This window comes from Perca fluviatilis, chromosome 17 (assembly GCF_010015445.1).
Source record: "Perca fluviatilis chromosome 17, GENO_Pfluv_1.0, whole genome shotgun sequence".
Lineage (NCBI taxonomy): Eukaryota > Metazoa > Chordata > Actinopteri > Perciformes > Percidae > Perca > Perca fluviatilis.
The window spans coordinates 23,535,514-23,547,605 of record NC_053128.1 but is presented as its reverse complement, the minus strand read 5'-3'; the positions used below and the strand labels follow the sequence as shown (position 1 = coordinate 23,547,605).

At 38.6% G+C, this 12,092-nt stretch overlaps 1 protein-coding gene across 5 annotated transcripts in view; it reads left to right on the top strand.

Annotated features, from left to right (window-relative positions):
- Positions 1 to 11,086, top strand: part of LOC120545385 (proteoglycan 4) — a 34,928-nt gene extending 23,842 nt beyond the window's left edge. For all 5 annotated transcript variants that reach the window (XM_039779648.1, XM_039779649.1, XM_039779647.1 and 2 more), the window contains exon 4: positions 10,759 to 11,086. In XM_039779648.1, coding sequence (XP_039635582.1) covers positions 10,759 to 10,948 — 190 coding nt within the window. In that variant the 3' untranslated portion in view covers positions 10,949 to 11,086. The remainder of the gene's footprint in view (positions 1 to 10,758) is intronic.
- Positions 11,087 to 12,092: the final 1,006 nt, after the last annotated feature.

The following is a 12,092-nucleotide window of genomic DNA, read 5'->3' as shown; positions in this document are numbered from 1 at the left end:
AAACAGCTTCTGTGTGCAACCTGCCATCACATTTTCCCTTTTTAATTCACCTTAGCTGACTTACTGTACAGTTGATTTACCATGATAATATCCAGGTGACTTTTGAACAAATCACAACTTACAAAAACATTGTACTTTCGTGTCTACCCATCGCTAAGCATTGGATAAATATCCACTGTGGACGGGTGTTAAGGAAAATCCTGGCTTGAATTGTAAAGACAGACTGAGTAAGCACACCTCATAACATATGTTGCACTAAATTTGGCCCACAACAGCTCCAGGAGACCAAACACTAGATTTTGGTCCAATACCAGCACAGCGCAGCTATTTTCGACACAGATCTACACTGACTTGAGTCTAACTGCACTGAAAGTGTGAAACTGCAGACTTACAGTTAGACTAAATTGCAACGATATGTGCAGTAGTTCAGGGCCGACAATAACAGGTTAACCATGGTACTGTAGCTCAAACGTTCCTGCTAAGTGGTTGAGAAACAAGGCAACTGCAGAGCGGACACTATAACATGATCCTGCGGTTCTCTTCAACTGTTTAAGCATTTTTAGAGTTTCAGTTAGTTGTTTTACGTTCTGCAATTTTACTTTTTGGTTCACTCTTACTGCTCTCATAGCGTTTCTTTCTGCCGCAACAGCAAAAAAAGCTCTAAAACCCACTATACACTAAGTGTTTAGCACCAAACAGTGGGCAGACAGTTATCAACCAGCAAGTGAACATAGTGGATTTAGCAGCTGAAGAGTCAGATATTTCACAAAGGAGTGTGTGGAGACCAAAACAGAAGTTGTTGATGTTTTAAACACGTCGTTAACGATGTGAAACGGTTGCAGTTTAGTTTAGTTTAGGCACCAAAACTACTTAGCTAAGTTTAGAAAAAACATTGTGGTTTGGGTTAAAATCAGACGCTACTTCACTATAGGGTTACGCACGAGATGCTGAACGTGACATAGCTCTGTTTATTCTGTGAATTTAGAAAAAAACTAGCAGTTCACTTTCATTTTCAAACGGGACTTGAGTCCTGTGCTTGTTTAGAAAATTGCTTCAAAAGATGATAATATGTTAATGTTGTGTTTGCAGCTTGTTTCTGCTGCCCCTAAGTGGCCAAAAAGAAGAAATCTGTTACCATAACTTTATTTCATTTTCTCACTAATTGTTTTTAATTTTTGTCGGGCAACAGCCACACATGGTGTATTTGTGTTGTCACCGGTCTACATCTCACCTACCACTTCCTCTGTTATGGTACATTTAATAATCAGGACACTCAAAACAGCTACTGACAGACGCAGTTAGGTGATAGCAGCATGCACGCACAGTGAACTCCCAAAGTAAACCAGTAATGAGTGTGAATTCACAGTAAACAGCTTTTCCCCCCACTGAGCAGATCCTGGATGCACAGGACTGCCAGCCTCGCATTTGGCTGCTGGTTTAGTGTATGCAAGCTTGTCTCATTTATACACTTTGTACAGCATCTTCCCATGGTACAATGAGCTCTACAGAGTAAACAAATCACTGAGAGTTAGACCACAATAGTGGGTCAAGTGTTAAGCTGCTATAGGCTATCTCTGATGGGACTGTAAGCTGCTGGCCTACATCTGCTTTTATTTCCTCATCCCTAGCTTATGCTTCCTCAGTAATCAATCTTAGCCTCACTTGCTCTTTATTTACGAAGCTATTTGATGCAGAGGACTTTCTCTGATCTTAAATCTCCCAAGTTCTTCATCTGGTCTCTTCAATAAACAACATTTTATGTCATTTATTCATGCACAGGGAGAGAAATACAAACAAGGTGAAAGTTTGCACTCTCTCGCTGGGAATGGCTGTGCTGTTGATTTTTTGAAAAACAAAGCTCTGTGGAAAGTGCTAGAGGTTGCAAATAAGGTTACATTAATCAAATATGTGTGGGTAATTGCTATGAAAATGAAAATATTAGGCATTCATAATTACACAATGGAAAGAGATGCAAGTGAGAGGACAGAGATGGAGGGAGAGACAGTTACGTTAAAGCTATACAAGGTTATTTAAAATCATTCACAACAGGTTTCCCTTTGTTTATTCTGAATTGCTGCCAAGCACTTCAGCACTCAGTTATGAAGCCAAATGTATTGACCTTGAAAAAGGCCAAAGTTGTATCCCAGCACACATAGTTTTAATACAATACATTGTTCTGTCTCATGCTGAGAGGCATTTTCGAGTAATGTGATCTGACTACTTGTGATGTGCATTTAAGTTTTTAGCATCCTAATGACATAAATTATATTGCATACGTAGATAGCATATAAATCATATGATGACATGTCCCAGAGGTATTAGTCATGTTCACAGTGTCTGTGTCTTTCTTTTCCTGCTCAGTCACACAATCTCCTCCCAGCGATACAAACTGAAATAATACGTTGCCTCAATGTTCAGACATCAACTTCCCTTGGTTCTTGACTGAGTCTGCTATCTTGTTAGTGAGGCCTTCTGTACATCTTTAGTTTTTTTTAATGATGAATGGAGGTGTGGATATTTAAAGTTCTCATATTATGCTTTTTGGCTTTTTCCCTTTCCTTTATTGTGTTATATATATTTTTGTGCACATTATAGGTTTACAAAGTGAAAAAGCCCAAAGTCCACCCCAAAGGGACTTACCATCTTCCAGAGAAAACATTGTTCACAAACTGCTCCAAACAGCTCTGTTGTAATCCAGCCTTTACTTCCGTGACAAACGTGTGTCACTTTGTAACAAACGTTATAATGCTTGCCTAGCTACTAGCGGGGCAATCCCTCATACTCTGCTGCTGACAAGCTAGTAGTCCTTACCTAGGTACTGCACATGTTCGACTCCCAAAAAAAATGGAACAGAAGTGTGATGCCTCACTCTGTAACGGAGAGCTCAACACACAGGGTGAAAAGAGGAGCTGCAGCAATATGCAGTACAACAAAAATATAGTGTTTTTTGAAAATTAAACCACATAAAACTATTCTGGTACAACCTCTAAATACAATTATGAACCTGAAAATGAGCATAATACGAGCACTTTAAGATTACAGATTTCAGCTTTGTAGTTACACTGGGAGCGATCCTATGTCAATTCCAATCAGTTCAAGCCATCAGACATAAGATGCCTCAGCCAGCTGTCAATAAATTGAACCTGACAACAAGAACACTGACACTAGCTGACTGGGTGTCTGGCTTGAGATTGCACCTTAATTATTTGATTAACTTTGGATGTAAGACAATTTCTTATGATTACAACTTAATTATCTGGAGCTCATATTTCGTTTTTAAGCCTGTCACCCTGACATACTGATTTAATTATATTTTTTCCAGATAGCAGACACTGTTTAAAAACTTGTTGTAAATAACTCATTATGTTGAGACAGTTCTATAGCCATGTAGCGGTGTCTCTGTGAATGGCAATGTCAGTCTGATGTTCTGTTCACCACATTGACTGAAATATCTCAACAACTATTGGATCGATTGCCATGAACTTTTGGAAAAACATTCATGGTTCCCAGAGGATAAATCCTACTGAGTTTAGTGATCGTTCAACTTTTCCTCTACCGTCACCATGAGGTTGACATTTGTGGTTTTTAATAAAATACCTCAACAATTGGATGGATTTTAATGACGTTTGGTACTCAGATATTCATGATCCCCTCAAAATTCATTGTAATAATATATCTCTTAATTTTTCATGAGAAGCCATCGCCAGGTCAGATTTTCAATTTGTCCAATATTTTGGTTTTTGACCAAATACCTGCACGCAAAACAAATTCCAACATGACACAATTTCATACAATCAACCTTAAAAACCTGGAGGACATTATACAACATCTGAAAACCTCCTCCTGTTGCCTTGATATTCTACCAACGGGTGTTTTCAAAAATGTTTTGAATTGTTTGGCTTCAGATCTTCTACAGATTGTAAACACATCTCTGCTCTCAGGTATCTTCCCACAGGCCCTGAAAACTGCAGTCATCAAGCCACTCCTAAAAAAGAACAATCTAGACACGACACTAATGAGCAACTATAGGCCAATATCAAACCTTCCATTTTTAAGTAAAATCATAGAAAAAGTGGTTTTTCAACAACTCAACCTTTTCTTATCGTTAAACAACAGTTTTGATGCCTTCCAGTCAGGTTTTCGACCACACCACAGCACTGAGACGGCTCTTGTTAAAGTCTTTAATGACATCCACTTAAACACAGATAGTGGCAAAATTTCAGTCTTAGTATTACTTGATCTCAGTTCTGCATTTGATACGGTAGACCATGACATATTGCTTGACCGATTGGAAAACTGGGTTGGTCTTTCTGGCTCAGTACTAAAGTGGTTTGAATCCTATTTAAAGAATAGGGACTACTTTGTGTCTATAGGTAATTATACATCTGAGCATACAAATATGACGTGCGGAGTTCCCCAAGGCTCAGTTCTGGGGCCTCTTCTGTTCAACATCTACATGCTTCCACTGGCTCAGATTATGGAAAACAACAAAATAAGTTACCATAGTTATGCGGATGACACCCAAATTTACATAACCTTATCACCAGGGAACTATAGCCCAATACAACAATTAAATATATGCATTGAACAGATTAATGATTGGATGTGCCAGAACTTTCTTAAATTAAATGAAGAAAAAACGGAGGTGGTTGTTTTTGGAGCAAAAGAGGAACGATTGAAAGTCAGCGCTCAGCTTCAAACGACAATGTTAAAAACAACAGACAAAGCCAGAAATCTTGGTGTAGTCATGGACTCAGACCTGAATTTTAAAAGCCACATTAACATAATTAAAAAATCAGCCTATTATCACCTTAAAAATATATCAAGGGTTAAAGGACTTATGTCTCAGCAGGATCTGGAAAAACTTGTCCATGCTTTTATCTTCAGTAGACTTGACTACTGTAACGGAGTCTTTACAGGTCTTCCCAAAAAATCAATCAGACAGCTGCAGCTGATTCAGAACGCTGCTGCTCGAGTCCTCACTAAGACCAAGAAAGTGGATCACATCACTCCAGTACTGAAGTCTCTATACTGGCTTCCAGTGCCTCAAAGAATTGATTTCAAAATACTTTTACTGGTTTATAAATCACTAAACGGTTTAGGGCCAAAATACATTTCTGATCTGCTACTACATTATGACCCACCCAGACCTCTCAGGTCGTCTGGGACAGGTCTACTTGTTGTCCCCAGAGTCAGAACTAAACAGGGGGAAGCAGCGTTCAGTTTTTATGCTCCACATATTTGGAACAAACTCCCAGAAAACTGCAGGTCCGCTGCAACTCTCAGTTCTTTTAAATCTAAGCTAAAGACCTATCTTTTTGATGTTGCTTTTCTTTAAATAATCTATTAACTTTAATTTCTTATACTGCACTGTAACTTTTATTCTTATACTGCACTATCAATTTTATTCTTGTCTTTTAATGTTTTTAATTTGTTTATTAATGTTTTTAAATTGTTTTCAATTGTTTTTAACTGCTCTTTAATGTTTTATGTAAAGCACTTTGAATTGCCCTGTTGCTGAAATGTGCTATACAAATAAAGCTGCCTTGCCTTGCCTTGCCTAAACTCATGACATTTCCATCAGCCCCAGCTAGACTTTGTGTTTAGCGCTAATTAGCAAATGTTAGCATGCTCAAAGCAAGATGGTTTACATGGTAAGCATTTCACCTGTTAAACATCATAGCATTGTCATTGTGAGTATGTTAGCATGCTGACGTTAGCATTTAGCTCAAAGCACTGCTGTGCTTGAGTACAGCCTTACAGAGCTCTTAGCCCTGTTTTATTTTGTGGTCTTCTTAACCCTTATAGTTGGCTTGTGATTTCACTTTAGTAGTGTAATTGTCTTGCCACTAATTGAATCTCTGTCCAGTCAGGTTTAATTCTTGGCCAAAATCTAGGCCTGCAAAATACAATTACCCTTACTGTCCAATATTTCTAAATGATGCCCACAGAGTTTCTGCTTGACAGAGGCTTCCCCTGACTGCCTTGAATTACTTCTGAGGTACTGATCAATGCTGTACATGCCCCCAACTGTAACCCCTAATTTTCCTATAGTGTAAGGCTTTATATAGCTTACCTTTTGCATTAAGAGCAAGAAAAAAATGAGGCTTGCACTGTGGCTTAACCTACAGTTAAGTAATAGTTTGGATCCCACATTGTGAAAATATACAGGACATAGACAAACATGTACATACATGCTCAAACAACACTGAGGATGCATGGATCAGTATTTGAGGAAGAACTTTATTCTGAACCATTTAGTATCATACTGCTGCAGGTTTTATTGAAATGGAGGACCTGAACAGAATCACACCTTGTTGGATAAATGAATATCTTGTGCCAAAATTTAAAGTTTAGATTCAAACATTAAGTACACACACACTCGTTTACATCAATCTCCCAAATCAGTGCAATCTGATTGTCAATGCAGGTATCGAAGTAGGATCTTTAAAGTTGGACCACAGTTTGGGACGCTCTGTGACAGCCAAGCAGCTTGTGGGACAACCTCAGAATAATAGTCAGAGGAGAGGGTACAGCCTGTTCTCCTGATTAGTAATAGGAATTTTGCGTGTGTGTGTGTGTGTGTGGGTGTTGGGGGGGGAGGGGGTACAGTAGATGGTGGAGTGTCTACCTGCGTGTGCACACATGCACATCTCTTTTATCAACCCAGTCTATGTGTTGGCGTACATGCATTTGCAGGTGGGGTACTTCAACACTGCTCTGCCGAAAATGAAAATGTTCTCTCTCTCTTTTTAAAAGAATATCCAGCCTATAGGAGAGAAAATTGCAAAGATATTTCGAGTTGATTGCCTTTGCACTGCTATAATTCTGCTGAAGGTCTCTCTTCCACCCCTCAGCAAAAGCACAGAGGAGGAGAGACAGAGGAGAAATGATGATCTCCTGTTGCCGTTGTATAAATGTTTTATAGATGGAAGGATGAAAAAGAGATGGAGCCCTGCTCAACCTCTATGCTTATATTATTTTAAATTACTGTTTTAGAATAATTATTTTCAGCTTGTCAAATTTGAAGCCTGTATCCAATCTGACTGCACCCTAACATCCTTATTTACAGAAAAGTAAGTGTAAGCATCCTGGTCTTTCTTCTGACCACCAGCCCGCTGTACTGTGTTTAAATTCACCTGACTGCAGTAAAAGATATGGTACTATAGACAGCAATGTGTACTTTGTAGTGCCAGTAACACATTTCAAATTTTACTGCTAATTCCTTCTAATTGTTTTAAACTGGCAGTTGTGAATAACCTTGAATTCCAGGCAAATTATATGGTAACTACAAATCTGCTGATTCAATCCCCTCTAGAGATGCGCTGGGGTACTGCTCTTGGCCAAGGTCGCTGTCTCCAAAATTGAATGATTAAAAAAGAGATTTATACAGTAAATCTCTAAGGATGGAATGACGTGCACAAAGTAAGGTCGCACAGTGGGAATGGATAGTGTACTGACACATGTTTAACTGCAAGATGTATTAACTTTTCCAGCTGATGTGCAGTTGACTTGGAGTCACTTTGATCCTCCCACTGAAACGCTGAGTCATTGTTGTCTCAACCACCAAGACATGGAGGTATAATACAATTAGATATATGAAAGGAGACAATAAATATCCCAACCAGGCATGTTGTAAGATATAATCAATATATGGCTCTTCCATAAAAGTTAAATTAACTTGTTAAACATAATTTAAATGACATCTACTTCTTTTCCCTCATTGAAAAATCTATAAAAATGCAAATGTATTTCATTTCAAAAGTTGAACTGCTCGACACAAGATGTCTACTTCTTCGCTGAAAAGTCCATTCTAAGTGTAAGGGAACTGGAGGTTTCAAGTTTCACCATCGCACTTCTGTAAACTGCATATTAGAAAAGAAGATGGCTACACACTAAGCTTCAGTTATTGTATTGTATAACCGATGTTTGGATCCCAAATGGGTCCTAAGGCAAGTTCAATACAAGATATATCAGATACAGCCTCTTATATAATCCACAATTGGTGATATCATCAACAAGTTGGAAGCATACACCTGAGAAACGTGTCTTTTTTCTCTATTGATTAAATTATTTTAATGTTGTTTATATATTATATCTTATGTCTCTGTATTATTCAATTGTTTAGCTTTGCCCTCTAACTATACATTTGTTGTAATGGCTAAATGAACACAGAGACGTGTGCATTTCTTTGTAGCCCTTTTAGATTGTCCTCTTTAAAATGGCTTATTGAGTCATCTGCACATCTGTTGGGATAAACTTGAAAAGTTGTAGTCTGTATTGTGTGTCCCTTGCAACAAATATATACTGTATGGATAACAATTTTGTTAATTCTCTTAACTTCTTGTAATGTTCAGTGATTGTTATAAAGTCCGGTGAGCCCTCGTAACTTTTTGAGGATGTCACTGTTTGCGGATTAACACTGGGTGTGGGATGTCTGTATATAATCTGACACTTCTATTGAAGTTGCCTTGAAAAAGAAGTGTTGTCAAGCATCAATAATAAAGTCACTGGAGCTAGAGTGCTGTCAGCCTCTTCAGTATATAGCACCAGACAACGCTGATTCTAAGTTGCATATTGGACCATGATTGACTTCCTTGAACATACATATCAGATTTAAGTTGAGCGCAGATGACCTTTTCCCCCTTCAGCAGAGGAACATGTAAACAGCTTTCTAGTGTCAAACTCTGCACAAACATCATTCTGCACAGTGAAGGTCAAACATCCAAGTGATGTAACAATAACCCAAACACATTTTTGACTGGAGGGGACTTTTTTAAGGCTATATGATTTCTATTACAGAACATCAGGTATACACACAGCAATTATAATGAAACTACTGTGAAAACACAATTCTATCAAATTCAGTTACACTAGTGTTAAAATGAGCTTGTAGCTGCCACCTATAAGGCTCACGTCAACACACTAGCACGATCATTCTCTCCCACACTCTGCCTGAAACCTATATTGCATAAACCGCAGCTCTGACACTCTACATCTAAATTATGGCCTGCATTATCGGTAAAACACACCTACTGTAATTTGCCCACAGGCAGGGCCTGAGGTGGGGTGCAGCCTATAGCCAGAAAAGATCTGAGGACAGAAGAGGAATGGCGGAAAGTACTGTGTTAGGTCCACAGCTCCCTGCCTGCCACAGTTTGTGGGCTCAGTGTGCAGATAATTAAGGTTGAGGGTGGACAGCTCCCTACAGCGCCACTGTGCCAGAGCTGTGGACTGGGGCTATTCATTTTCACAAAGAGGGAACACAGCGGACACAAGGCAGGAGCAACTGGGGAGCTCTATAGGGAGCTGAGCTGTATGGTGGCACAAATAGGGAGGCTGTGAAGATGTTGGAATGGAGTACTTTATTTACTCTATTCATTTCAGGGCGGTAGAACAGCAGAGATAGTCTCCATTGCCTACTACTGACTAGCGCCTCATTTTACAGCTTCAGTTTCAATCTGTAAAGCAGTCCCATCTGCCACAAAAAGGTTTAGTTGAAGTGGCTTTTTTCCTACCTGCTGTGAATATTGCGGAGGGAAGAAATCCTCTCCACGGCTCTTTGTACCCACTCACTGTTTTACTGTTTACTCTGTCCGTATCCATTGCCTGCACTGTGCTCCTGTCTGGAGTTTGATGTTTCATTTGTTTATTTTGTGCATTAGAATACCAGTGGGCACCCAGAGTGAAGTGTTTGAGTGACTGAGGGAGTGGGAGCTATGAAGCCAGATGGATATGAATGTGAGAGTCCTCATTGTTCTTGTCTGAAAACTCCAGGCCCTACTGCTGCTGAGCTCAGTCCTCATTGCTTCCTCTGCAGCACTTCTCAACCGAGGGAGTCCTCTTTATTTCTAGCATCTGTGATGCTGTGATGAGAAACACCAGCTAACTAGGCCACTGCATAATAAGCAAGAATAGCAGCAAAGTAAAATGAATAAAAAAAAGAAAAGATGGGAAAAGAATCAGTTCACGGGGGGAAAGCTTATCCAACATGTAACTGCTGACAAAAGTAATTCACTAAGCAAATATTGTCCTTATTCCTTTATTGCAGATGCATTCAGTTATTATTGCTTACATTTACCTATAGCTTCTGCAGAGGTGCATCACAGTTCACATCTCATTTCGGCACTGAAGCCCCTGAGCTATACTGTCATGTGACTGACAATGCACCTTGCTGACTTTTTGTTTGGTGTGTGTGTCAACTGCAGTCCTGAGATCCGTCCTGGTGCTGTAACATTTCTGTGATACTCAGCATTTTACCTCTTGATTCACTTTGTCAACAACTTCATTATTTTCTACTAGGAAGTGGCAGATAAGGTAGTGTTTGCTGCTACTCTTTCATGCTTTTCACACTAGTTCTTTCTTGTATCTTGCACTTATTATCTTTATTTCTGCAATGTTTAAAATGGCTATAATTGATTTTTATAATAACAATGTAACAATGTGCTCGAACTGATGAACCTACAGAGAATTATCACCTAAATCCTCTGCTCCCGGCTTCATTGAGCCTTATAGTAAGCTTATAAGCTCATTGTTTAGCTGTCCAGCCTGCAGCTTACTGTTTTGGTTAACTCTTAACGCTCTCACACCGTTATTTGTTTTAAGAGAAAAGGCTCTAGCAGCCTAAAAACAGATATTTCTGACTGGAGTTGGTAGAGACCAAATATAGAGCTAAAAGAGTCAGTCATATCAGTTACTGCAGGTTTAAACAAACATAACTGACACTTTCCCGCATTGTCTCTCTCTTTCTCTTTCTAGTGTAGAGCATGACTTTCGTCTGCAGGAAGGGCAAGTGGTACGCACATGGAAGGTGGGTGACCCTCCTGAGGGATTGCCACAGACTCCCACTCCCCAGCACTCTGAACCACACCAACAAGACTCCCCTCAGCCAGTGCGACCACCTGCCACCAACAAGAAGAACAGGAAGAAATGTTTCTGGTTCCTCTGAGTGCTGGAGGACATATGGTACTATATTGCACTGCGTACCCCCTAAAAAGAACTACAAATGATAAACTGTGGAGATTTGATTAAAAGACAAGTGCGGAATGAATTAAAGAATTAAAATGCAAACATGAAACTGTGGAAGAAAAAAAAAAAAAAAAGGGGGGATACTGTTTATTGTTGGAGAATAAAAAGAAAGGATTGATTGGAAAAAAAAATTTTTTTTTTTTTAAAAAAATTTTATTTTTTGAAAAAAAAAAAAAAAAAAAAGTTCAGTCCACAATATGACTCACAGTTAGGAAGCAATTAGAAGATATAAAGAGAATATATAGCAGGTGGAACAGGGCAAGGGCCACTGTACAAGAGGCAATACAGCAGAGAGGACGTAGAATATTTATAAAAGATGAAATGAATAAAGTTTGTAGGACAGAGGGAGGATTCATCTTCATTAATGGACTAATGAGGGTCTGAACACCAGCTTTTATATCCAGAGACATTTAAAAAGAATTATTATGACCTGTATTTCAAACTTTTAATATACTGTAATTGATAACAAACTACTACACATCTACATGCACATACAGCACACACACACAGTCCCACATATAAACAAATGAAGTGACATATTTACATAAAAGGCATATATAAATTGAGAAAATGAGTGAGTTGAGTTCTCTACATATCAGAGCTATTCTGCTAGGATGCTATATTTCAGATATGGATTACTGCTCTATAAAAGTATTTTACCACAGCTAGTTGTGTGTGTTTTCTTTCAAAGTTCAACATGTTTAAACCATTATCAGTGGTGGAAGAAGTATTTGTATCCTTTATTTAAAGCAGCTATAATCAATGTTTTATAATAATGTATCAAATGGTAGCACAATATTAATGTAAATATACTCCATAACAAGCAAAAGTCCACCATCCAGCACTCATATACCTCTGAAATGTGACAAGAGGCTCCAAGTAGAAATAGCTTTCAGTCTAAGAGGTTGGGAACCACTGGTTTAATCTTAAACAATGCATTGTATTTTATAAGCTCACCATATGATTTAAATGTAGACTTTTAATATGAAAGTAAGTAGTAGCTATAGCTCTCAGATAAACGAAGAGAAGTAAAAGGTAAAGAACAGTTCACTCTGATATGTAGT